We start from the raw sequence: 27,935 nt of genomic DNA, 5'->3' as shown, positions 1-27,935 counted from the left end.
ATGCTGCCCATCTCATAGATCGGGTCAGCTTAGAGTTTATCGTCATAATCAGCAACTGAAGTTCATAAGTAATTCATTGAGTGAAATGTTTGGAACCATTTCAAAGTGAGAATGCAAGCGGTGTTTTACCACGGCGAAGGAAATACGGAACAAGAACAAAGAACAATGCAGCACAGGCCCTTCGGCCCTCCAAGCCTGTACCGGTCATGATACCCACCCTTGGCCAAAACCCTCAGCACTTCCGTGTGCCGCATCCCTCTAAAGAACAAATATCCCTCTAAAATACAGCAAACTGGAATCAGAGAATGTGGATGCAAAAAGTTTGGAATAATCTGCCATACTCACAATACTGTAGAATGAAAAGCCATGGTAATAGAAAAGGAGCCAGGTTTTACGGTGCCAAACAAACGTTTCACGCCCTAGTACTGACATTTGTTTCAAGGGTGGAATGCAAAAGGCTGTTTGTTGGCTGCATTTATGCAATTTTTTTTTGTTTTTTTACACACAAGGCAAAGGTGGTCATTGTCCATAAGAAACAGGCAGCGATTCTCCCCGTGCACGTTCTCCCCGTGTCTGCGCCCCCCCCCCCCCCCACAAGTTCCGAAAGACGTGCTTGTTAGGTGAATTGGACATTCTGAATTCTCCCTCTTTATACCCGAACAGGCGCCGGAGTGTGGCGACTGGGGGATTTTCACGGTACCTTTATTGCAGTGTTAATGTAAGCCTAGTTGTGACACTAACAAAGATTATCTAAGAGCTCCACCCTCTTTCCACAGAATAAGTCACTATTAAAACTATCCCTCATTCCATCTCTAAAAGGACCTTTGAACACTTCTCAATACTTGCTTCGATGTGCCTCCTTGATAACCTACTGGATAGCTTTGTTCATCTTCGGGTGAAGTAGTTACACCTAATCTTTCCTCTTAATTGCGTGATCTGGTGCTATTAGCTCTTTGTAACATTGCCTGGATCAACATGGTTAATTTCTCATCACAGGGCGGCACGTGGCACAGTGGTTAGCACTGGGACTAAGGCGCTGAGGACCCGGGTTCGATCCCGGCTCCTGGACACTGTGGAGTTTGCACTTTCGCCCCGTGTTTTGCGTGGGTGTCACCCCCACAACCCAAATATGCGCATGTTAGGTGGATTGGCCACGCTAAATTGCCACTTAACTGGGAAAAAAAATAACTGGGTACACTCCAAAAACAAATTTCTCGTCATAATTCTGAAAACTTCAATTTTGGAAATTAATTATTTTTATAAAACACAATCTTTAATTGATTAGCACTGTCATTGAGTCAAAAGATCACAGATTCAAGCCACACTTCTGAATTTCAGCACATAATCCAGATTGGTACTTTAATGCAGAACTAAAAAAATGCGCCACACTGTTGGAGGTGTCATCTTTTTGGATGACTGCTCAGGTCTATGTACAAGACCACATAGCAGTGCCAGTAAGCAAATCCAACTCAACATCAACACGCTCGTGGGTGACCAGCTTCAATTCTGTCAGCTCCAAACCGCTGTAGCCTTAATTTAGACATGGGACACCAGAGCCGTATTCCAGAGTGGAGAGGAGAGCGGCTGCCTTTAACATCAAAGAAACATTCCACCAAGTCTGACTCCAAAGAGTTGGGTTAATGAAGGCAAAAGGAAAACCACCAGTGGCTTGAGTCATGCCAGATGCATAGGAAGACTGGTTGCTTTTCCCAGAAGGATCAGTCATTGCAGCCTCAGGATATTCTGTCTACACCTCCCGCTGCCTCAGGAAGGCAGACAGCATTATCAGAGACCCCTCCCACCCAGGCATTGCCTTCTTCCAGACCCTTCCATCAGGCAGTAGATACAGAAGTCTGAAGATCTGCACATCCAGACATAGGAACAGCTTCTTCCCCACAGCTACAAGACTCCTCAACGACTCCCCCTCGGACTGATCTGCTCCCTGTAAGAACACTATTGACAACGCCCAATGCTGCTCTTGTCTGGCCCTTGTTCCGCACTGTAACCAATCACTATTTGTTGATGTACCACTGTCAATGTACCCTGTTGATTATTCTTTTGTCTACTACATACATACTGTGTACGTTCCCTTGGCCGCAGAAAAATACTTTTCACTATACTTCGGTACATGACAATAAATATCAATCAATCAATTACTGCAGGAGAGGTCTTAGGAACGACAACTGCAGCCATGCATCTTTTATTTATACTGCTTTTAATGTAATAAAATGTCCCGTGTCACTTTATAGGAGCATTACAAAGCAAAATTAGACACAGAGCCTGTCTTGTCCTGCTTCTACCAGATCTGCTAACATGATATGTCACGCTCGTTTGTCGTGCACCATGCTCATACAGCCACTGCCCATCTGTAAATGCACTGTGACATCAATCATCCAATTACACCTCGGACCACACCTTTCTGCTCTCCTCCGCTCTGCCCTCGAGAAGAGGTCGCTCGACACAATGAGTCACAAGTGTCCAAAAGCTTGGTTTTGAGGGCGGCTCGGTGCAGTGGTTAGCACTGCTGCCTCAAGCGCCAGGGACCCGGGTTCAATTCCGGCCTCGAGTGACTGTCTGTGTGGAGTTTGCACTTTCTCCCTGTGCCTGCGTGGGTTTCCTCCGGGTGCACCGGCTGCCTCCCACTGTCCAAAGATGTGCAGGTTAGGTGGACTGGCCAGACTAAATTGTCACAGTGTCCAAAAAGTTTGTTGAGATTACGGGGATAGGGTGGGGGCCTCTACCCTAGGTAGGGTGCCCTTTCAGAGGGTCGGTGCTGACTTGATAGGCCAAATGGCCTCCTTCTGTACTGTAGGGATTCTATGATCTTCAAGGAAGAAAGAATGGCGAGGTGGTTTCAGAAGGGAATTCCATAGCTTAGGGCATGAAGGATTGACCATGGATGGAGGAACGGTTGAAAACAGAGCTGCTCAAGAGGCTAGAATTAGAGGAGTGCAAGTGGCTGTGGGTTGAGACACTGGAGATTTCAGAGATAAGGAGGGGCGAGCTCATGGAGGAACTGAAAAAACAAGGATAAGTATTTTAAACTTGAGCTGTTGCCATTGCAGGTTAGCAATGAAAGAAGCATCCTTCATTGTGAGGTCATACAGCAGGAATTAGAGATAAGTTAGTAGAAGTTAGGAAATGTGAGGAACATAGGAACAGGAGTAGGCCATTCAGCCCCTTGACACTATCTGTCATTCAACGAGATCATGGCTGATCTGTGGCCTTACTCCACAGGCCTGCCTTTGGCCCATATCCCCTTTGCTGAACAAAAGTCTATGAATCTCACATTTAAAATTAACTGTTCTAGCTTGAACTGCTCTGTGTGGGAGAGAGTTCCAAACCTCTACCACCCTTTGAGTGGAGGTTCTTCCTAACATCTCTCCTGAACGGTCTGGCCATAATTTTTAAGACTATGCTTCCTAGTTCTAGAATCTCCGAGTGGAAATAGTTTATCTTTATCTACCATGTCTCTTCCTGTTAATATCTTGTGGACTTCAATAAGAAAAGGGGGCAGCACGGTAGCATTGTGGATAGCACAATCGCTTCACAGCTGCAGGGTCCCAGGTTCGATTCCGGCTTGGGTCACTGTCTGTGCGGAGTCTGCACATCCTCCCCGTGTGTGCGTGGGTTTCCTCCGGGTGCTCCGGTTTCCTCCCACAGTCCAAAGATGTGCGGGTTAGGTGGATTGGCCATGATAAATTGCCCTTAGTGTCCAAAATTGCCCTTAGTGTTGGGTGGGGATACTGGGTTATGGGGATAGGGTGGAGGTGTTTACCTTGGGTAGGGTGCTCTTTCCAAGAGCCGGTGCAGACTCGATGGGCTGAATGGCCTCCTTCTGCCCTGTAAATTCTATGAGATCCCTTAACCTTCTTGATTCTAGCAAATCCAGGTCTAATTTGTGTAATCTCTCCTAATTTAACCCCTGTAGACCAGGTATTATTTTTGTAAACATACATTGCACTCCCTCCAAGGCCAAAATATCCTTCCTAAGGTGTGGTGCCCAGAACTGCTCACAGTGACTCACAGTGGGGTCTAACCAGGGTTTGTAAATCTGCAGCATAACTTCTGTGTCTTTATATTCCAATCCCCCAGATATAAAAGCTAGCATTCCATTAGCCTCTTTGATTATTTTCTACACTTGTTCGTGGCATTTTAAAGATCGATGCATCTGAACCCCCAAGTCTCTTTGGACATCCTCTGTACTGAACCTCAGGAGAATCATAGAATCCCGACAGTGGAGCAGGCCTCTCCCCTTTCAGAAAGTATTCTGCTTAATCCTTTTTTGGTCCTAAATGGATGACTTCACACTTGCTTACGTTGAATTTAATCTGCCACAGTTTTGCCCATTTACCCTGGAGGTAGAGAGCTCAGGGCTGTTCTGGCTGAATCAATATTGCCTTGCAATTTTATTCCATCATCTAGGTTGTCTACAATGCCACCTAACTTTGTATCATCAGAAAATTTGGATATTTGACTTTCTATGCAATTATCCAAGTTGTTAATGAATAATTGGGTGCAGCAACATCTTTCCTATAACTGGCTGCCCTTCTGAAGAGCAACTGGGGATGGGCAATAAATGCTGGCCTAGCCAGCAATGCCCAAATCCCAAAAAGAACAAAGAACAAAGAAAATTACAGCACAGGAACAGGCCCTTCGGCCCTCCCAGCCTGCGCCGATCCAGATCCTTTATCTAAACCTGTCACCTATTTTCCAAGGATCTACTTGCCTCTGTTCCCCGCCCATTCATATATCTGTCTAGATGCATCTTAAATGACGCTATCGTGCCCACCTCTACCACCTCCGCTGGCAAAGCATTCCAGGCACCCACCACCCTCTGCGTAAAAAACTTTCCACGCACATCTCCCTTAAACTTTCCCCCTCTCACCTTGAAATTGTGACCCCGTATCTTGGAAAAAGCTTGTTGCTATCCACCCTATCCATACCTCTCATAATTTTGTAGACCTCAATCAGGTTCCCCCTCAACCTCCATCTTTCCAACAAAAACAATCCTAACCTACTGAACCTTTCTTCATAGCTAGCACCCTCCATACCAGGCAACATCCTGGTGAATCTCCTCTGCACCCTCTCTAAAGCATCCACTTCCTTCTGGTAATGTGGCGACCAGAACTGCATGCAGTATTCGAAATGTGGCCTAACTAAAGTCCTATACAACTGTAACATGACCTGCCGACTCTTGTACTCTAAACCCCGTCCGATGAAGGCAAGCATGTCAACCTGCGTTGCCACCTTCAGGGTACAATGGACCTGAACTCCCAGATCTCTCTGCACATCAATTTTCCCCAGGACTCTTCCATTGACCATATAGTCTGCTCTTAAATTGGATCTTCCAAAATGCATCACCTCGCATTTGCCTGGATTGAACTCCATCTGCCATTTCTCTACCCAACTCTCCAATCTATCTAAATTTTGCTGTATTCTCTGACAGTCCCCCTCATTATCTGCAACTCCACCAATCTTAGTATCATCTGCAAACTTGCTAATCAGACCACCTATACCTTCATCCAGATCATTTATGTATATCACAAACAACAGTGGTCCAAGCACGGATCCCTGTGGAACACCACTAGTCACCTTTCTCCATTTTGAGACACTGCCTTCCACCACTATTCTCTGTCTCCTGTTGCCCAACCAGTTCTTTATCCATCTAGCTAGTACACCCTGAACCCCATACGACTTCACTTTTTCCATCAACCTGCTATGGGAAACTTTATCAAATGCCTTACTGAAGTCCATGTATATGACATCTACAGCTCTTCCCTCATCAATTAACTTTGTCACTTCCTCAAAGAATTCTATTAGGTTTGTACGACATGACCTTCCCTGCACAAAACCATGCTGCCTATCACTGAGAAGTCTATTTTCTTCCAAATATGAATAGATCCTATCCCTCAGTATCTTCCCCAACAGTTTGCCTACCACTGACGTCAAGCTCACAGGTCTATAATTCCCTGGATTATCCCTGCTACCCTTCTTAAACAAAGGGACAACATTAGCAATTCTCCAGTCCTCCGGGACCTCACCCATGCTCAAGGATGCTGCAAAGATATGTTAAGGCCCCAGCTATTTTGTCCCTCGCTTCCCTCACCTTAATGCCTTTTAGAATACCCAAAACTTCCCCCTTCCTTATGCCAACTTGACCTAGAGTATTTAAACATCTATCCCTAACCTCAACATCTGTCATGTCCCTCTCCTTGGGGTGAATACCGATGCAAAGTACTCATTAAGAATCTCACCCATTTCCTCTGACTCCACGCATAAATTCCCTCTTTTGTCTTTGAGTGGGCCAATCCTTTCTCTAGTTACCCTCTTGCTCCTTATATACGAATAAAAGGCTTTGGGATTTTCCTTAACCTTGTTAGCCAAAGATATTTCATGACCCCTTTTAGCCCTCTTTATTGCGCGTTTGAGATTTGTCCCACTTTCCCGCTATTCCTCCAAAGCTTCATCAGTTTTAAGTCACCTAGATCTTATGTATGCTTCCTTTTTCATCTTAGCTAGTCTCACAATTCCACCCGTCATCCATGGTTCCCTCATCTTGCCATTTCTATCCCTCATTTTCACAGGGACATGTCTGTCCTGCACTCGAATCAACCTTTCCTTAAAAGACTCCCATATTTCAAATGTGGATTTACCCTTAAACAGCTGCTACCAATCCACATTCCCTAGCTCCTGCTGAATTTTGTTATACTTGGCCTTTCCCCAATTTAGCACTCTTCCTTTAGGACCACTCTCGTCTTTGTCCATGAGTATTCTAAAACTTACGGAATTGCTACACTTCTCGCATTGAAACAAATGCACCTCAGACCAGCTGTCCCTTTGCGTTCATCATGTCTTCCCTCTTTACTCTTGCCCTTAGTCACAATGAGTTTATTATCTAGTACCTTACTGGCTTTAGTTGCTGCCTCTTTACTGACCTCTAACTTCCTAATCTGGTTCCCATTCCCCTGCCACGTTAGTTTAAAACCACCCCAAACAGTGTTAGCAAAAGCACCCCCTAACAGTGTTAGCAAAAGCACCCCCTAAGTGTTAGCAAAAGCACCCCAAACAGTGTTAGCAAAAGCACTCCCTAACAGTGTTAGCAAAAGCACCCCAAACAGTGTTAGCAAAAGCACCCACTAACAGTGTTAGCAAAAGCACCCCCTAACAGTGTTAGCAAAAGCACCCCAACAGTGTTAGCAAAAGCACCCCCTAACAGTGTTAGCAAAAGCACCCCAGTTAGCAAAAGCACCCCCTAACAGTGTTAGCAAAAGCACCCCAGTTAGCAAAAGCACCCCCAAACAGTGTTAGCAAAAGCACCCCCAAACAGTGTTAGCAAAAGCACCCCCTAACAGTGTTAGCAAAAGCACCCCCTAACAGTGTTAGCAAAAGCACCCCAAACAGTTAGCAAAAGCACCCCCAAACAGTGTTAGCAAAAGCACCCCCTAACAGTGTTAGCAAAAGCATCCCCTAACAGTGTTAGCAAAAGCACCCCAACAGTGTTAGCAAAAGCACCCCCTAACAGTGTTAGCAAAAGCACCCCAGTTAGCAAAAGCACCCCCTAACAGTGTTAGCAAAAGCACCCCAGTTAGCAAAAGCACCCCCAAACAGTGTTAGCAAAAGCACCCCCAAACAGTGTTAGCAAAAGCACCCCCTAACAGTGTTAGCAAAAGCACCCCCTAACAGTGTTAGCAAAAGCATCCCCTAACAGTGTTAGCAAAAGCACCCCAGTGTTAGCAAAAGCACCCCCTAATAGTGTTAGCAAAAGCACCCCAAACAGTGCTAGCAAAAGCACTCCCTAACAGTGTTAGCAAATAGGGCAGCACGGTGGCCTAGTGGTTAGCACAACCGCCTCACGGCGCTGAGGTCCCAGGTTCGATCCCGGCTCTGGGTCACTGTCCGTGTGGAGTTTGCACATTCTCCCCGTGCCTACGTGGGTTTCGCCCCCACAACCCAAAAATGTGCAGGTTAGGTGGATTGGCCATGCTAAATTGCCCCTTAATTGGAAAAAATAATTGGGTAATCTAAATTTATAAAAAAAAGAAAAAAAAAAGAAAAACAGTGTTAGCAAAAGCACCCACTAACAGTGTTAGCAAAAGCACCCCCAAACAGTGTTAGCAAAAGCACCCCCTAACAGTGTTAGCAAAAGCACCCCCTAACAGTGTTAGCAAAAGCACCCCCTAACAGTGTTAGCAAAAGCACCCACTAACAGTGTTAGCAAAAGCACCCACTAACAGTGTTAGCAAAAGCACCCACTAACAGTGTTAGCAAAAGCACCCCCTATATATATTCCATATAGGAATGCTAAAAATGTGAATAATTGAGGCCCCAACACAGATCCCTATGGTAAACCACTAGTCACCTCCTGCTAATTAGAGTACTTACCCATTATCCCCAATCTCTGTCGCCTGCCACTCAACCAATTTCCTAACCATGTCAATAATTTGCTCTCGACTCTGTGAGCTTACACCTTAGTTAACAGTCTCTTGTGTGGGACTTTATCAGATGCCTCTGGAAGTCCATATAAATAACATCCATCGACATCTCCCTGTGAGATAAGGCATGGACAAAGAAAGAGTTGAGAGCACAATGTTCAAGTTGTGAGAGGTAGAGAGCTCAGGGCTGTTCTGTCTGAATCGATGGCTGTTTGTGCCTCATTGCACCTCCCTATTTGATTTCATAATCTTGCTCCCTCTCTCTGTCGATACTCTACAAACATTTTTATCTTTATTCAGGTTCTCTCATCCCTTGGTATTTTGATTGTTTCGCCCCTGGATGCAGTCATAGGGAACTTCTGTTCACTCTCTCTCTCTCTCTCCACCTCTCTTCCACCCCCCCCCCCCCCCCCAAATCCTTGCTGTGCATCCAAATGCACTCAGACTCCCACTTTCTCTGCACTGCCCCTTGGTGTAGTCATCATTTCCCTCTCTTCTTGTGATCTAAATGCACACACTGTCATTCGCTTTATTTGCACCTTCTCTGGCTGCACACAATTCTCTCTCACTGAGGATTTCCTGTGTGCGTTCAGTATCTTTACATGCCCCTCTCTCTCTCTGGCACTTGGGATTTGCTTATTCTTCCTTGCTCAGGACCAGTTTGAGAATTCTCGACAAACCCTTTAATATCTTTATTCATCTTCAAACTGCCTTAGACACCATTCTTGATTAGCACTTGTTACTGGCTTTTCTTTTCAATCCTCCCCTCCCATCCAGTTCACAAGGCATTCAGAGGCCTGATATGGTCACTAACAAGTCGGTTCAAGGGTGGCTGCAAAGCTATTGACTACAAATGAAGTTGCCAAGCGATAGGGTTCAGTGGTCCCAGTTAAGGCTGCAGAGCCACCTACAGGAGCTGGAAATTGCCCAGAGGACTGGGGAGACAGGTTGAAAATCCCTTTTTCGAAATGCTTGGGTCAGAGTGTGTTTCAGATTTCGGAATTTTCTCGATTTCCGAATATATTGTGCAGGTGTGACGCGTGTTGGGAACGGCATGGTAACACAGTGGTTACCACTGTTGTTTCACAGCTCCAGGGTCCCAGGTTAGATTCCCGGCTTGGAACAGTCTGTGTGGAGTCTGCACGTTCTCCCCGTGTCTGCGTGGGTTTCCTCCGGGTGCTCCGGTTACCTCCCACAGTCCAAAGATGTGCAAGTTAGGTGGATTGGCCATGATAAATTGCCCTCGAGTGTCCAAAAATGTTAGCTGGGGTGACGGGGACAGGGTGGGGGTGTGGGCTTAAGTAGGGTGCTCTTTCCAAGGGCCGGTGCAGACTCGCACTGGCCTCTTTCTGCACTGTAAATGTTATGATTCTATGGGTGGCCTGCTTCAGGAACGGCGCATCGCCTCGGAGCCTTGTGGGATTTCCCATTGTGACATCACGTTGTGACATCAAGGGGCAGATTTCAGCATTTTCTGGTTTTCAGAATTTCGGATGCGAGATGCTCAACTCAAAAGACGAATGGGAAGCCAGAATACCAACAACTAAAACCCCGCACATATCACAATAGAAAACTGAACTCGTCACGGCGCCGAGGTTCCAGGTTCGATCCCGGCTCAGGGTCACTGTCCGTGTGGAGTTTGCACATTCTCCCCGTGTTTCCGTGGGTTTCACCCCCACAACCCAAAAGATGTGCAGAATAGGTGGGTTGGTCACACTAAATTGCCCCTTCATTAGAAAAAACTGAATTGGGTACTCCCCTGAACTTCCATCACAAGCAATATTTTCAACCAAATTCAGTGCACCCTGAGACACTCATTGGGCGAAATTCTCCGTTTGGGAGATTACCTTTTGACGGCGGGACTGAATTGAGCCTGGTTCACGTTCTCGTTTGGGGCGCTACTTGTGAAGCAATTCCGGACGTGCTAAGTGGCCAGAGTTAGTGCCAAAGAGCCTGGCAGCTGGAGCTGTTTTAAGTGCTCCACTTACCACACACTCACTGTAGCCACCAAGATGGCTCGGAGAAGACCTGCACCCCCCCTCCCCCTCCCCCAGGAGATCAGGAGTGGTGTCCCAGGTGGACCCACAGCTCCATGCCAGTGAGGAGCGGAGGGAATACCTGCTTCCCCACCAAGGGCCGCAGACTCAAACTTGCCCTCCTGAACACAGCCAGCACTGCCAATCTCACCAGGAGACAGTTGGTGATCCGGAGGGTGGGGCTCACTGTTGGGTCCTCTGCCCTGTGACGAGCAGAGAACCAGGATGGGTTCCAAATGCTGCAGTGCAGGTGCCCTCTGGTTGGGGCAAGATCTGCTGATCCCCCGCTTCCTCTGCAATGGGGCAGCGCTTCTGAAAAGTGCCGACACCTGCTGGGCTCCTGATTGAGCTTGGCCCTCGATGATACAGCTGGGGTATGAGGGTGTCCAGTGGGGCGGTCTAGGTGGGGACCCTGATGACCAGAGGCCTTCCGAGCAGTCAAAGGTCTCAGGCAGCACTCAGCAGTGCGAGCAGCCAGGAGCCTGTAAGTAGCATAAAAAGGCTGCATTTAAAAGACAGACTGCAGTAATGGTGGTCTGAGCCAGGCGATTGTGATTCTGAGGGGGACATCCCCAATCCACACTTGGCACCAAATCACTACCCTCTAACCCCCCCCCCCCCCCCCCCCCCCCCCCCAAGGCAGCCATCTCCCAACAAGCCTGACAGTTTTTCAAGTGTTTTTCTAGCTACTTGTTTCCTCCTCTGCAGCCATGGTGCCCAGTCCACGTTTGTAAACAGGAAGTAATTCACGCCCGCGAGACTTCCGCCTGAGGGGAGGGGAACATTGGGGAAGGGGCAGAGCATGCTGTCTCCAACCCGCTAACCCCATTTGATACATGCAAATGCCAGTTTTGCAAGCCTACGCTGGCATGGGGCACCAACCTCATTATTGCCACCAGCGAGGGATCAGAGCCATGCCACCTGAATCGGCACCGGGTACAGACCCCGAATTTGTCTGGACGCCCAATCGCGGTTCGTGGCGTCGCGAGGCGGAGAAATTTGCTCATTGTCTGCATTTCGCGGTTGGATGGGCATTGGCACAATGATGATATTGAGGGGGGCGGGGGGGGGAGGGGCAAAATAAGGAAAAAGATCGTTGAAAAATAAACTCGCTGAACATAAATCAGGCAGGCAGCAAATTTGTTCTGAAGTCTCAGATGGTGAGTCAGTGGTGTCACTCGAGCCTTTGTCAGCAGGTTTCACGCGTTACTCAGAGGCACCCAGCAAGCACAGGGCTGGGCCAGTGGCTTCGCCTAAAGGCAGCTAAAAAATGCGGCGAAACCGGAGGCAAACCGACTAGCAATGAATTCAAGGATTACCATAATGGCAAAAAAAGCTAAACCTTAACCATGATAGGAATGACATTGTTAAAATGATTTGTGGCCCAGGATTGCAACAATGAGACAATGAGCAGCAGTAAATTGGGAGCTATAATTACTCAGAAAGGTTTTGGGACTGATGCGGTAACTAAATTAAGCACAGGTTCATTACAGGAACAAAATGAAAGACACCAAGATTACGGGTGGTGCCACCAGCTACAACCTTGATCTTCAGACGCACAAAGCTGCCCTCTAAACCAGTTCAGACCGATGGCCATTATAACACAAAAGCAAAATACTGCGGGTGCTGGAATCCGAAACAAAACAGAAAATGCTGGGCAATCTCAGCAGCATCTGTGGAGCGAGAGAAAAGGAAGCTAAGGTTTTGAGTCTGGATGACTCTCCATCAAAGCTGGAGAAAACTGGAAATGGGATCAGATTTATACTGGTGGGAGGGGGCAGCGTGGAGCGGTGGGGCTGGGTAGGGGGCCAGAGATAGGTGGAGATTGACAAAGGTGTTGTGGACAGAAAGACAAAAGGAATGTAAATAGAGGTGATTAAGGCTGAGAGAAGAGCTGAGAGTGGCACAAAGAGATTAGAAAGTGTGAACGTCAGAACAAAGGGCAACTAGGAACAGGGAACAGATGGCCCAAGTTGATTGGGGGAGGGGGGGGGGGGGGGAAGAGACCATAAGACATAGGAGCAGAATTAGGCCAATCGGCCCTTCGAGTCTGCTCCGCCATTCAATCATGGTTGATATTTTCTCATCCTCATTCTCCTGCCTTCTCCCCATAACCCCTGATCCCCTTATTAATCAAGAACCTATCTATCTCTGTCTTAAAGACACCCCGTGATTTGACCCCCACAGCCTTCTGCGACAAAGAGTTCCACAGATTCACCATCCTCTGGCTGAGGAAATTCCTCCTCATCTCTGTTTTAAAGGATCGTCCCTTTCGTCTGAGATGGTGTCGTCTGCTTCTATTTTCTCCGACAAGTGGAACATCCTCTCCACGCCCACCCTATCCAGGCCTCGCAGTATCCTGCAAGTTTCAATATGATCTCCCCTCATCCTTCTAAACTCCAACAGACCCAGAGTACTCAAACGTTCCACATACGACAAGCTCTTCATTCCAGGGATCCTTCTTGTGAACCTCCTCTGGGCCCTTTCCAAGGCCAGCACATCCTTCCACAGATCAATGGAAGAAATGAAAATAAATTGATAGAAATAAAAATAGGGTGAAGGTGGAGGAGAGAGTTCACAGTCAGAGGTTGTTGAACTCCACCATTCAATATGACCATGGCATCTTATCTCAATGCCATACTCCCATGCTCTCCCCAAATCCTTTGACACCTTTAGAGTCTAGAAATTTATTTCATTCTTGAATCAGAGAATCAAGTGCAGAAGGCCCATTGAGTCTGCACCGGCCCTTTGAATGAGCACTCTGCCCATTTACAAGTGTCCACCCTACCTATCTCTGCAAACCCATAACCTAATCTGCACTTGGCAAGGAGGCTGGAGAATCTTGCCCTGGACATTCAAGACTAACATACTGTCCGTTTTCACACACAGTTTCTCCTAACATTTATACAAGTGATTCGACACAGGTGCATGGAGGAGTGGCATTGAAGCTTGCCGACAACAAATTGGGGGCATGGCAAACAGCGAGGGAGAATGCAGAAGACCTCAGGAGGGTGCAGACAAGCCAGTGGACTGGGCAGATAGGAAAAAAGTGACCTGGAGCATTTGTGAAAAAGATAAAACAGATTACGAATATAGATAGATGCAGTACCTTTGGAAAAGGATAGGGCTGTGGACAGGGCCCACTGAGGATTAACTAAACTGGAATAAAGGCCTACACAGTCGGTTATCGAGACTCAAAAGTCTTAAGGCTATTTTCAGAGGAACAGGGAATGTTGTGAATGTTGGGGGAAGGTGGCGGGATTTTATTTGGGGGGGGGTGGCTTGCAGGGGGTAAAACTAAGCCGTTTACACAATTGAGAGATTTTAAGTTGAACACTGCAAGGCTGCTTTCACTGTAACAAAAAGAATAACTAAAAAATATAGCACCTTCGACGTAATAAAACGTCCAGAGCTCCTTCACATGAGCATTATAAGACAATGGAGGATTGTTAGCACAGACTCAGGATTATCATGGAATGAGCAATAAGAAATCCTTTTCCCTCTATAGAGGGTTAATAAAATGGGGAACTGTGCTTTATCACAAGTAGCTATTGAGGAATAGATCGCATCACTTCAAAAGAAACTGGACGAGTATGAAGAGCAAAAAGGATGGAGGATTGATTAAGAAAGCTCCATTTTACTCGGGCAGACAAAGGCACAATGGGCTGAACGGCCATCTCCTGTTCTGTAATTTCTATGGCTCTCTGCAGCTGGAAAAGAGAAGATCATTGCAGTACATCTGGCCGCTCTCCAAGTTCACAGAAAAATGCCGTATACGGCTGTATCTCTCCTACCCTTTTTTCAGCCAAAGATCTATCAAGGTCCCCTTGAAACCGCCGACGTTATCTGCCACCCCAGCAGTTTGTTGCATACATTCACACCATTGCCTGTACAAGGTTGTGAAATTTATTACATCTGTTCACCCTTCCCTTCGGCTTAAATTTGCGCCACTTTGTTGTAGAGATTGCGATCATATCAAACAAACATATCACCAGGGTTCGGTTTGCGTAAACACCGCATGAATCTTAAAAGCTCTCCTCGACTGTCTTTAGCAAAGGCAATTCCCCCAGCCCAGCGCCTAATTTCACTCATCAGTTGAGCTGGCAATGTTGTGCCCTCCCCCAGCTCCGGGACGTCACCAGAACAATATGTTGACTACCAGAAATCATGAACAGTAACAACACAGTTGCTTCACAGCTCCAGGGTCCCAGGTTCAATTCCCGGCTTGGGTCACCGTCCGTGCAGAGTCTGCACGTTCTCCCCGTGTCTGCGTGGGTTTCCTCCCACAGTCCAAAGGTGGGCAGGTTAGGTGGATCGGCCAAGCTAAATTGCCCCTTAGCGTCCAAAAAAGGTTAATGAAATGAAAATGAAATGAATGAAAATCGCTTATTGTCACGAGTTGGCTTCAATGAAGTTACTGTGAAAAGCCCCTAGTCGCCACATTCCGGCGCCTGTCCGGGGAGGCTGGTACGGGAATCGAACCGTGCTGCTGGCCTGCTTTAAAAGCCAGCGATTTAGCCTTGTGAGCTAAACCAGCCCCTGGTTTACCAGGGGTTTACCAGTGGCTAAACCAGCCACTGGACCACTAATCCAGTAAGTGGTGTTACTGGATTAAGGGGATAGGGTGGACATGTGGGCTTGAATAGGGTGCTCTTTCCAAGAACCGGTGCAGACTCGATGGGCCGAATGGCCTCCTTCTGCACTGTAGATTCTATGAACCAAAAAGGTGAATCCTGAGGCACCCCCTTGCATGACAATCATTTGCTCTAATCTGACTTTGACCAATTTTAGAGCCACTTCAGAAGCTGTCCTCGTTCTGTGTCCATCTGCGACGCCACTGTCTGCGGGACACTGCATTAAAATGTGATCACAATCTGCATCATCCATATTATACATTCCTTATGCCCTTCAGCTACTTTGCACGACTTTCCTCTCATTAATCTGCATATCTCATTAGGTGTTTCATTAGACCCTCTCTCACATATTTCTTAGGCTCCCTGGCCTTTCATTTGCACTTCATAAACTGTTATTATATTTGTCAGTCTCCCTTCGAGGCACCACACCTCTCCAATTATTCCTCAAAGGTGCCAGCAGAACTATATCCAGCCCTTCGTCAATTTAAAAGCCTCAACCATTTGGCTTTAAAGCAACACTTCTCCAAAGTAAATACTTCTTATTCTTGTAGCTTACTCTCAAATTTTGATATCCTCTTGCCCTACCCCAACCCGCCCCACCCCTCTCCCTCTGCACCTTCTTCGCCCCGAGAGTCAACAAAAACCGGATAGACCGGTACATGCTTGGAGGGCCGAAGGGCCTGTTCCTGTGCTGTATTGTTCTTTGTGTTCCCCATAGCCTTATGCAGGCTAATTATTGCACTCTTTGGCCACAGGTCTCCACCTTGATTAATTTGAACAGATGCACTCGCATGGTACAAATACATTTGAAATCTCCTGACAGCAAGTACATGATGCTGCATTTATCCATATTCAATGACATTTGCCACTTGAGCTAATCCACCCAATTTAGTTCAGGCCTGTTAATTTGCTCCGAATATCATAGAATTTACAGTGCAGAAGGAGGCCATTCTGCCCATCGAGTCTGCACTGGCTCTTGGAAAGAGCACCCTACCCAAGGTCAACACCTCCACCCTATCCCCATAACCCAGTAACCCCACCCAACACTAAGGGCAATTTTGGACACAAAGAGCAATTTATCATGGCCAATCCACCTAACCTGCACATCTTTGGACTGTGGGAGGAAACCGGAGCACCCGGAGGAAGCCCACGCACATACGGGGAGGATGTGCAGACTCCGCACAGACAGTGACCCAAGCCGGAATCGAACCTGGGACCCTGGAGCTGTGAAGCAATTGTGCTAACCACTATGCTACCGTGCTGCCTTCACACACATTTCACTTGTTACTTCCATGGTGTACATCACTTCCTGGCTAGATGCCCCTTCCTCTTCTAGAATCTGTACATCACTTGTTTACATCTGAAAATCTTTTCCTTAATATATTTTCTCATTTTAGCTTGGAAAGTTTTACTTCTCTGTAGGAAAATGAACTCTTGGCACCCTTTGTGAAGGTGCCCATGTCTACTGTTGCTTTTGCCTGGGGGAAAGAGTACGTTTGCAATTGACACAGCTCACCTGGCAGTAACCTCAAAGCAAAGTTCTTGGGTTCATGAAGATAAATCGCTCGGAACATCCCATAAAACAAACAGTGCCACGTCTGCAAAGCCAGCATTAAAAAGGAACTATATTCACTCATTATCTCACCCTTGGCATCAGTACCCAACTGCTACCTTAACTGCCTGCTTGTTATGAATAAAAGCCTTCCAGGATTATGCTCCCTGTTCTCATATTTCAATTGTACATTTCCTGATGGGCCCCTTCACCGTCCTACATTGTCTACCCTCTCATCAACCTGTAGACTTACGTTTACTGTCCTTTCGCCGCATCTTCCACATATTTCACTATTCTCTAAGCGGTTCCTTCTTCATCTGTCGGTGGGTTCCCAGTGGATTGCGATTGTTACGCAATGTCTCCGGAGTAGACTGTCTATCCTGTGCACGCCTCCTTTCCAATGTGTCACTGTTCTGCTCTCAAGTTTCCTCCTCACCTCCTTAAATTCCACCTCAAGTCAGGATTGTACTTTGCCAATCACATTGTGGTCTCTCTTTCCGGATGTTTGCCATCGTAAACACTCATTGCGCCACATCATCTCCCGCTCTGGTTGGAGGTTCCTTACCCTTTTTTGACATGCATCATGTTTCGACGTTACTCTTTTATTGTCAGTTGAAGTACCCTCATAAACTGAAGCCATCCAGTTTGAACCTCATGCCACTCATTTAAGTAAATTATTCCAGGTTCAATCTCTCTACACCAGGCACCCATAACACATTCCAATATATGGCCTTTTTCCCCTTGATGCTAGTTATATCTGCCTCCCATCTTTGCAGCCTCTCCATTCAATCTAGATTTATCTCAGTTACCACGTTTCACAAGTAAAAAAAGCCACATTCCTCTCATTTCATCCTTCCTAACCCGCAGAACAACTTTCAAATTAACCCAAATCTATTTCCTCCTAAAGTTATGTACCTGCAGTTTCTCCCAATAGCATAGACTGCCAAATTGTGCTCTCAAGGTTGCTGGTAGAACTGAACATAATTATGAGCCACCCTTTATCGGCAAGCCTCTCTCCCCCCCCCCCCCCCCCCCCCCCCCCCCTCCCCCCCAGTCTGGCCAGTTTGTTTCCTCTCACCTCTCCACGTGATCTTATGTTTTGCTTAGCCACCGCATCAGCGCCTGGCTTCAAAATGCCAACTTAATGCCTCTCCTCTGCTCCATAGTATTTGGCCTGTGCAGGTCTTGTGACGCAGTGGGTAGCGAGTGGCCCTCGAGTGGCCCTACTTCTGAGCCAGATGCTCTGGTTTAGAGTCGCCCCCCCGGGACTTGACAGCCAAGGGCGGTGCGCTCGTGGCGTGGCCGAGTGAGAAGCGAATTTAACCTCTTTAGGGCCCCATCATCTTTCAACTGTAATTTTTTTCCGTCCACTGTGTGTCTCTCCGTTTTCTCACCTTTTGCTAAAAACGTCCCATCAATGGCTCAATTCCAGCACACTGCTCTGACAGCTCCAAACACTCCAGCAGCAGAACACCGTTAAGTCTATATACTCTGCTATAGTTCAGAGTAACACTTATGGGTGACACGGTAGCACAGTGGTTAACACTGCTGCCTCACTGCGCCAGGGACCGGGGTTCGATACCCGGCTTGGGTCACTGTCTGTGCGGAGTCTACACGTTCTCACCGTGTCTGCGTGGGTTTCCTCCGGGTGCTCCGGTTTCCTCCCACAAGTCCCGAAAGACGTGCTTGTTAGGTGAATTGGACATTCTGAATTCTCCCTCTGCGTACCCGAAAAGGCCCCAGAGTGTGACGACGAGGGGCTTTTCACAGTAACTTCATTGCAGTGTTAATGTGAACCTACTTGTGACACTAATAAATATTATTATTACATCTCCAAATAGTCAGAGGATTGTACTGCTTCATAACTTGGGCTTCTGAAGGTCGGCCCCCAAGACGACCAATAAGAGACATTTGGAAATAGGAGAAGGCCCATTCAGCAGATTTTGATTATTCGGTGCACTGTGGAACTGCCACTTATTTCTACGTGACATCCGCACTAAACAGTATGGCTTGTGTGGGAACTAGACACCTACTCATAAAATGCACTGCACCTGAGACACACAGCTCTGCTTTGTGATGATGGGCAGATAGTACCCGCACTGAACTTACATTTTAGAGGATCAAAATATACTGGAAATGATTTCTTTAGAAAGGTAGAAAGTGTGGGCTTTGGTGCCAAACTAGCAGCCCAAAGACTTTTTAAAACCTGCAATGAAATGTATATTGTTAAATTGAATCCAATAAATCTAACAGCAGGGAAAAAATTACAAGAGCTGCTGGACTGTTATTAAAAATCCAATTGATGCCCTCTAGGGAGAGAAGCTGACATGCCTTTTCCTGGCCTTGCCTACACATGACTCCAGTCTTACACAACATGGTTAGTTATTCATGTAGTCAGGATAATAAAGGCTGCTCTGCCAATTTGCCCATATACGAAGAACAAATAAAATGGCTTAGCACACGGACATTTCTCATGCTGCATGAAACGCTGGGGCCACATGCTTTATGTGCACTGCTCTACACAGAGCACAAATACCATTGGGATGTTCTACGGCTGGGATTTTCCAGTCCAGCCTGCCGTGATCCGGTCCGGAAAATCCCAACCTTAAGGGTGTGCAATAGTTTAGGAGTAGACTGATGGAGGATTTGCCTAAAGCAAGAGTCACGTAACCGTTTACCCACTGCAATCCGCTCTTGGCAATAAGCACAGGGCTCGTCGTCTGGGTAATGTACTCTCACACTTACCACTGCCGTTGTCTGTTTGGTAACCACTCTCCCCAATCAAAACCCTTCCTCCCAACCTTCCCTCAGAGTTCACAAGGGCCTGCACTCCGCTGTTGCTAAAATGAGGTGCTCTTTGTTTTCACAGCCATTTTCTAGCACAATGGTGCAACCAACCCAGCTGGATTAAGAAAGAATTTGCATTCATCATGGTGACTCATCACGTCTCTCAGCAGTGTCTCAAAGTACTTCACAATGAAGTAAATTATAATATCCATATAACCTGGCTGCTCTATTTGACCTGGAGATGAGTTTCCGACCACATAATGATGCCATCATGAAAAGTCCCTATTTCCACCTCCAGAGCATTGCCCAACTCCACTTTTACTACAGTTCGTCGGGTGCTGAAACTCATCCATGTCTTTGTTACCTCTAATGAACAAAGAAAATTACTGCACAGGTAATTGCTGCACAGGGCCCTTTGGCCCTCCAAGCCTGCACAGATCATGCTGCCCCTCTGGACTAAAACCCCCTAACCCTTCCGGGTACCATATCTATTCCCATCCTATTCATGTATTTGTCAAGACGCCCCTTAAACGTCAATATCGTCCCTGCTTCCACCACCTCCTCCGGCATCGAGTTCCAGGCTCCCATCACCCTCTGTGTAAAAAAACCTACCTCACACATTTCCCCTAAACTTTGCCACTCACACCTTAAATCTATGGCCCCTAGTACTTCACTCTTCCACCCTGGGAAAAAGCTTTCATGCCCTCATAATCTCGTAGACTTCTATCAGGTTGCCCCTCAACCTCCGTCGTTCTAGTGAGAACAAACAGAGTTTCTCCAACCTCTCCTCATATCTAATGCCCTCCATACCAGGCAACATCCTGGTAAACCTCTTCTGTACCCTCTCCAAAGCCTCCACATCCTTCTGGTAATGTGCTGACCAGAATTGAACACTATATTCTAAGTGCGGCCTAACTAAGGGTCTATAAAGCTGCAACATGACTTGTCAATTTTTAAACTCAATTCCCCGGCCGATGAAGGCAAGCATGCCGTATGCCTTCTTGACTACCTTCCCCATCTGCGTTGCCACTTTCAGTGACCTGTCGAACGGTACTCGACAGTTCCAACGCTTTACTGCCAGCATCTCCCTTCCTTACTCCAAAAAAGTCCCTGTACTTGCTAACTTTCACTGGCACCCGGTTAAGCATCCTTCCTTTCAAATACCTCCATGGCCTGACCTCCTGTAGCTCCGAAACCTCCGCCAACCCAACATATCTGCAGACACTTGCGGTCCTTCAATCCTGGCCCATTGAGCATCCCAGATTTTAACCACCTCGGCATTGGCCTTCAGCAGTCAGGAGACTGGAACTGCCTCCCTAACTTTCCGTCACTCTATTTTTCTGCCCCCTTAAGACAATCCTTAAAAAAGAACACCACCTTAAACCAAATTCTTGGTCATATTGCCTACTGCCTCGGTTCGATTTTGTTCAGTATCACTGCCGTGAAGGGCCCCCCCGAGATGTTTTACGGCATGAAAGGCAACATAGAAAAATCAGGTTGTCACTGACTACTGCCTGGAACTACAGAAACTCAGGTGCATTGGTTAAGGTGGCTTGAGAAGTGCAATTATTGATGGATTGCCTGTAGATTCTTTTTAGGTTGCAGGCAACATAATTGCATTTGGAATTGTTATTTCCCATTGGAACAAATCCATTCTGTGCATCCGGAAACATTCCTTTAACTGTCTGCCACTGCATCTCTATTGGCCTAACTCTTAACCTCATTTCCCTGTTCACTTTAGCTAGCTCTGCTTTCATTCTCACATAACTGCCCTTATTTAAGTTTGAAATACTAGCCTTGGGACTCTCCATCAAACTGTATGTAAATTCAAGCATATTATGATCACTGCTACCCAGGGATGTCTTCACTACCAGGTTATCAATTAATCCTATCCTGAGGAAGCCGATGTCGTGGCCTCCGCCGCTCCGATTGCACGGCGGCGGATTTTGCTGGAGTGGCGGTCGGCATCGCCACCGTTGGATAGCGGCTTGGTTGGGTGACCTGCACAACTTCCTGCGGTTGGAGAAGCGAAAGTACGAGTTAAGGGGCTCAGCAGGGGAGCTGGAGAAAAGGTGGGGGGTGTTTGTGACTGTGTTTGAGGAGCTGTTCGTCACCGGGGGTGGAGGGCAGGGGGGCGAAAAAGGGGGGGAAATCTGTACAGACTGTATAGTTGATTGTTGGGAAGTATGTTTCCCAGGGTGTTTATTGGCTGTAACCTGCTTTGATACATGTTTGTAATAAAATACATTAAAAAAAAATTAATCCTATCCTGTTGCACATTGCCTGGTCTTGTGTGGCCCGATCTCTGGTGGGCTCCAAACATGTTGTTCTAAGAAACTATCCTGAAAATGTTCGATGAACCTCATTTCCAGGCAACCTATGCCTAGCTGATTTTTTGAAGTCTATATTTAGATTTAAATCTCCCATGATTATCGCCTTAACTTTTTAACAATCTCCCATGATTTCTTCCGTTATACTCTGTCCTACTTTGTTGTTACAATTGGGAGGCCACACCACTCACACAAGACTTCCTGCCTTTATCATTTACCATCTTGACCCAGGGCACTTCTACATCCTGGTTTCCTGATCTTAGGTCATCGTTCTCTACTGCGCCAATTCAGTGAGTCATCAATTAGCAGAGCCATCCCTCCCTTTTCCAAGCTTCCAGTCCTTCCTAAAGGTATCTCCCCTTCAATTTTCAGGGTCCCAATCAATGTCATTTTGTAGCCTTGCTTCTGTAATGGCCATCAGATCTTACTCACTAATTTCTATTTGCTTTATCAGTTCATCTCGTTTGTTTGGAATGTTACGCGTGTCCAGATACAGGGCCTTTAGTTATGTCCTTCTATTATTTTTTTAATTCACTTTGGCTAATGTTCTACTCTTAGATTTGTACTCTTATCCCTTCCCATCAGGTTTTGTTTATTATTTCCCGTATTATCTTTCTCTCTTGCTTTATCTTTGGTTTTCCACATTTTCCCAAATTTGATCCCTTGTCCCCACTATTTAGTTTAAATATTTCTCTACTTCCTAGTTATGTGGCTTGCTAGAACATCAGCCACAGTGCTGCTCAGATCCCTGTACTGGAACCAGAACCACTTCTCCCAGACCAGTCATTGAGCCATGCATTAATTTCCTTAATCTGATTTTCCCTATGCCAATTTGCACATGGCTCAAGTAACAACTCAGAGATTATTACCTTTGAGGTTCTGCTTTTTAATGTCTAGCTCCTGTAATAATCTTTATTAGCGTCACAAGTAGGCTTCCATTAACACTGCAATGAAGTTACTGTGAAAATCCCCGAGTCGCCACATTCCGGCGCCTACACTCAGGGAGAATTCAGAATGTCCAATTCACCGAACAAGCACATCTTTCGGGACTTGCGGGAGGAAACCGGAGCGTCCGGAGGAAACCCACGCAGACACGCGGAGAACGTGCAGACTCTGCACAGACAGTGACCTAAGCCGGGAATCTTACCTGGAACCCTGGCGCTGTGGAGCAACAGTGCTAACCACTGTGCTACCCATTATACCAACCATGCTGAACCACTTTCCTAATTCTCCCTATGCCGTCGGTACCTACGCAGACCATGACTGGATCTTCCCTCTCCTGTTGCAAGTGCCTCTCAAGCCCTGAGCACATGTCTCGCCTGGCAACTGGGCCGGTAACACAGCCTTCTGGACTCTCACTCTTCACTGCTCAGCACACCCTGCATATACTGGCCCCGACTGACGCTGCATTCCTTCCTGCTCCCCCCCCCCCACCTGAAAGGAAAGTGAAAATTTCATAATGTAATGCCATAAAGTCCCAGCTCCTCAAAAAGGAGCCAAGCATCTTTTCATCATCAATTTTGACAGAACACTTAATGGCTAACATTTCTCACAGCTTCAACCGCCCTGGAATTCAGTTCCAGTCGACTCATTTCCACAGCTTGCCGAAAAAGTAAACAATCCTCTTTGAAATATTGGCAGCGACTGGAAACGCTCCCGGTGAATCAGACACAGCAAGATAAAGCACAGGGCTGCTCTTAGTGCTACTGTTCGGCTCCTGATAAGGTATGGAGTCACAGATACAGCAACCCGTCCTAACCTCACCAAGTGCTCATTCAAAGTGAACCACACCAAGTGCTTTGCGAGTGCAAGACGTACGAGTGCGTGTACTGTTACTGACCAAGAATAATACTCTGGGGGGGGGGGGGGGGGGGGAGGCCACAGTTATTATTACGAAGATGCTTACCTGTAAATATATATGTTAATTTTTGCGTGTTCTTTTTTTTCCCTCTCTCTCTAACAATTTGTAATTTGTTCAATATAAAACATGAAAACTGAATAAAAAACATTTATAAAAAAAAAACAAAAAAAACAAAAAGAATAATACTCTGCAGATTGCTTAACAAAATGGCCAGATACTTGTTCATTAGCTGGCCACAACTGTTGATTGCTCAGGACAGGGGTAACCTCAGTGGCAGCAAAACGGATACCTTTGGTGGAATACAAGGCCCAACTCCCACGCACATCTCATAAACCTGCAGCCCTTCTCATCGCCTGAATTTTGCACCGTTTGGCTCAATGTCTACGGACATCATTTAAATCCAGAACTATTAACAGGCAGATCTTGGGAAGAACGAGACAAGGGTATGGGCTTAGAATCCATACTGAAGCTGAACTTAACCATGAAATAATTGAATCCAGCACAATTGAGAATTTAACCGATATAGAATTAATTGTGTAGAATTTGTACAGCACGGAAAGAAGGCCATTTGACCCAACTAGTCTGGCCTGTCTTATTTCTTGTAGAATTCCTACAGGGCAGGAGGCGGCCATTCGGCCCATCGAGCCTGCACTGACCCTCTGAAAGAGCACCCGCCCCAGGCCCACTCCCTGACCCGCAATCCCACCTCGGGGGTAATTTATCACAGCCAATCCTCCCAATCGGAACATCTTTGGACTGTGGGAGTAAACCGGAGCACCCGGAGACGTGGAGAGAACGTGCAGACTCTGCACGGTGACCCAAGGTCGGAATCGAGCCCGGGTCCCTGGCGCGGTGAGGCAGCGGTGCTAACCACTGTGCCACCCTTTATGTTCCGCAAAAACATCCTCCAACCGTATTGCTTAATTCCATCCTATCAGCATATCCTGTTGTGCTAACTGAGCTTGCTTTCAGATACATCTAACACTGTTATACTGCTCACTGCAACTACTCTTAAGAGGAAGTTCATATTCTCATCAACCTCCAGGTAAAGGAGTTCCTCCTGAATTCCGCACTGCATTTTATGGTCCCTGGTCTTGGATTCCGCCACAAAACGGAATCATCTCTTTCACGTCTCGCCCGACTGAACTACTTCATTACTTTTTGTGTTCATAAGAGAGACCCCCCCCCCCCCTGTTCACAGCATTCCAAACGTGGCCCACATAGGTTCTAACTACAGCCTGACAAAGGAATAACCAGTCAATGAATACCGAATCTTCCTCAGGGAGGGCAGCGCGCCCTCGGTGACTCTATCCTCCTCGAGTCCACAGAGGGCAAGCAAAAGGAGTCTCAACTCAACGGCGAGGGGCATCAGTGCTGACGACTGTAAGAATTTTGCTCGAGTTTTTTTTTTGCTGAAAAAAACATGAGGGCTGGGTGAAGGCAGTACAGACTTCCAGAAGGCATTTGATAAACTGCCTCATTTGCAAAACATGGGGGTTAAAGGGGCAATGGAAGATTGGACACACAATTACTAGAGAGAGAGAAAACACGGTAGCACAAGTGGCTGACAGTGTTTCTTCACAGCGTCAGGGTCCCAGGTTCAATTCCCCACTGGGTCACTATCTGTGCGGTCTGTACGTTCTCCCCCCCGTGTCTGTGTGGGTTTCCTCCGGGTGCTCCGGTCTCCTCCCACAATTCAAAGACGTGCAGGTTAGGTGGATTGGCCATGCTAAATTGCCCTTAGTGACCAAAAAGGTTAGGAGGGGTTATTGGGTTACGGGGGTAGGGTGGAAGCGAGGGCTTAACTGGGTCGGTGCAGACTCGATGGGCCAAATGGCCTCTTCCTGCACTGTATGTTCTATGTATACGTAAAAACAGAGAGTAGGAATTAACTTTTGTTTTTCAAATGGGAAGGAAGTGTACAATAGCATCCTCCAGGGATTGCATCAAGGCAACTGCTGTTCTTCATATATATTAATGTTCCAACCTTGGATGTACAGGTTTTAAAGTTTGAGAAAGGCACAAAACTTGGAAATGTAGGAGTCAAGGGGAGCACTGTAGCAGATTCCAGGAGGACTGGCAAAATTGGGACACCATACTCCCTTGCATTCATACATGTGAAATGGTGTCTGCTGGGAGGAAGAATAAAATTTTAAAGTATAATTTTAAAGGGGTGCAGGAACAGACATACATAAATAAACCTTTGGAGATGGCAGGACAAGTTGCTAAAAGCTGTTCAAATTAGTAGAGGTGTTGATGGCGTTAATGAAGAGAAACCTGTGAGTGGGTCTGGTAACATATATCAGAAGAGTGATAGGAGGAGAAATTTCATTATTTTTAAAAAAACACCAAGTTTATGATCTGGAATGCTAAAAGCGGGTTCAATAGTGACTTTCAAAAAGGAACAAATATTTGAAAGATAAAACACTTACAGAACACAAGAGCCCTTGGGGAAAAATATAAGTTAATGGGACCACCCGCAGAGCTTTTCAAAGAGGTGGCAGAGACGCAATGGGCCAAACGGCTTGCTTAGATGCATAGAATTCCTGCAGTGCAGCAGGAGGAGCTGGTTTAGCACACTGGGCTAAATCGCTGGCTTTGAAATCAGACCAAGGCAGGCCAGCAGTACGGTTCAATGCCTGTACCAGCCTCCCCGAACAGGCGCCGGAATGTGGCGACTAGGGGCTTTTCACAGTAACTTCATTGAAGCCTACTCGTGACAATAAGCCATTTTCATTTTCACTTCATTTCAGGAGGCCATTCAGCCCATCAAGTCTGCGCCGGCTCTCAAAAAGAGCACCCGACCCAGGCCCACCTTCCCGTCCTATCCCATAACCCCATCTCACCTACAAATTGTTGGGACACTAAGGGGAAATTTAACATGACCAATCCACCCAACCTTCACTTCTTTTGGATTGAGAGAGGAAAACGGAGCACCCGGAGGAAACCCACGTAGACGCGGGGACAAAGTGGACGATGATGACAGCCATCCAAGGCCGGAATTGAAACCGGGTCCCCTTCGCTGGGAGGTAGCAGTGCTAACTGTGCCTTCTGATAATATTTTTCAGTGCAGGCAATCAATGTCAGCATCAGACACTCCCAAGGTCAGGAATATTTACGCAGATCTCCCACTCCTGTGCCTCAGGGGAACATCACCACCTATTGCACGAAGAGCAGTTGTCTGCTCTGGGCCAAGATGACAAACTGAGCAGGGACTCGCCAGTCATCTTCGTGCAGGATCCACGTCACTAAGGAGACAAGTAGCGGAGGCTTAAACTCCGTTATTGCCAGCTGGGTTGGAACCCAAGTCCCAGGGTCAACAGGCCCACTGCCCCATCACCCCCCACACCTTCTTCAAAGAGAAACCGAGGCAACAAATTACAGCGTGCTCCTTCATTCAGCAGGGAGCAGTCAAGCAAACTGGGGGAGAGCTACTGCTGCTTTGAAATGTTCAAACACCGCTGCCTCGGTGGCCATAAAACACGGCTTTAGGGGGAGAGAGAGAGAGTTAGTCCTGACACACATCGAAGTGAGAACATGGTGTGCGATGAGCCGGTCCGGTTTGACACACAAAGAGCTGCGGCACCTGCCCTAAAGTGCAAGGCTGCCCGAGGGCTTTCCATCAAAGTACTGCACAGTAGATTAAGCAAACAGCTTTAATTCAGTCATTCCATTATGGCTCAAAGCCCTTCAAGCTATGAGCAAATATTCAGGTACACTGCAATTAAGTAATGATACCACATTGAGCATTTAATTAACAGTAGCAGGGGAATTCAGTCAAGCATTTAATTGATCTAAAAAAAGGAAAGGCTTTTAATACATAAATAGACACTCACTGTGCAGGTTCCAGGCTAAACAATGCTCCGACTCCTGTCGGCTATCACTTTCTGAGCTTGTCTCAAAGTCCTGCGGAGAGCCCCTTGTACTCCTGTTAAAGAGTCGGATGGCCAAGTTCTCAAGTTTTTGCAAGGCAGAGGACATCTTCGACCCTTTGTGATCAGCAGCTTGTTGACAGATCACCTCTGAACACTGATTCATGATTTTAAAACATAGATCCGTAGGATTCCTCTCCCTTTTGGCATCAACAGTTGTACGGCAGAGGAACGAGGGGGGAGCTAATTTTACCAGCGAGAGTCGAACAACATCCTGGCTTCACTCAGCGAGGCAACTAATGCACATGCTGGCTGAGCAGTCTGCAGTAAACCGCACACCTTCCTATCATACACATTAAAGAGCAGCAGCCCACAGCAGCACTGATACTGGTACTGATACACGCTGCTTCCAGCTGGTTACTTAGCGA

The 27,935-nt window shown here is 46.8% G+C and overlaps 1 protein-coding gene across 1 annotated transcript in view; it reads right to left on the bottom strand.

The window, feature by feature from the left end:
* The window catches only part of LOC119957035 (cAMP-dependent protein kinase catalytic subunit alpha-like), a 152,378-nt gene extending 124,705 nt beyond the window's left edge, over positions 1 to 27,673 (bottom strand). Inside the window, 1 exon segment of the mRNA XM_038784623.1 lies at positions 27,472 to 27,673. Coding sequence (XP_038640551.1) covers positions 27,472 to 27,673 — 202 coding nt within the window.
* Positions 27,674 to 27,935: the final 262 nt, after the last annotated feature.

The sequence above is a fragment of the Scyliorhinus canicula genome, chromosome 25, assembly GCF_902713615.1.
Source record: "Scyliorhinus canicula chromosome 25, sScyCan1.1, whole genome shotgun sequence".
In the NCBI taxonomy this organism is placed as follows: domain Eukaryota; kingdom Metazoa; phylum Chordata; class Chondrichthyes; order Carcharhiniformes; family Scyliorhinidae; genus Scyliorhinus; species Scyliorhinus canicula.
The sequence above is the reverse complement of the archived record's forward strand: the minus strand, read 5'-3'. Positions and strand labels throughout refer to the sequence as shown.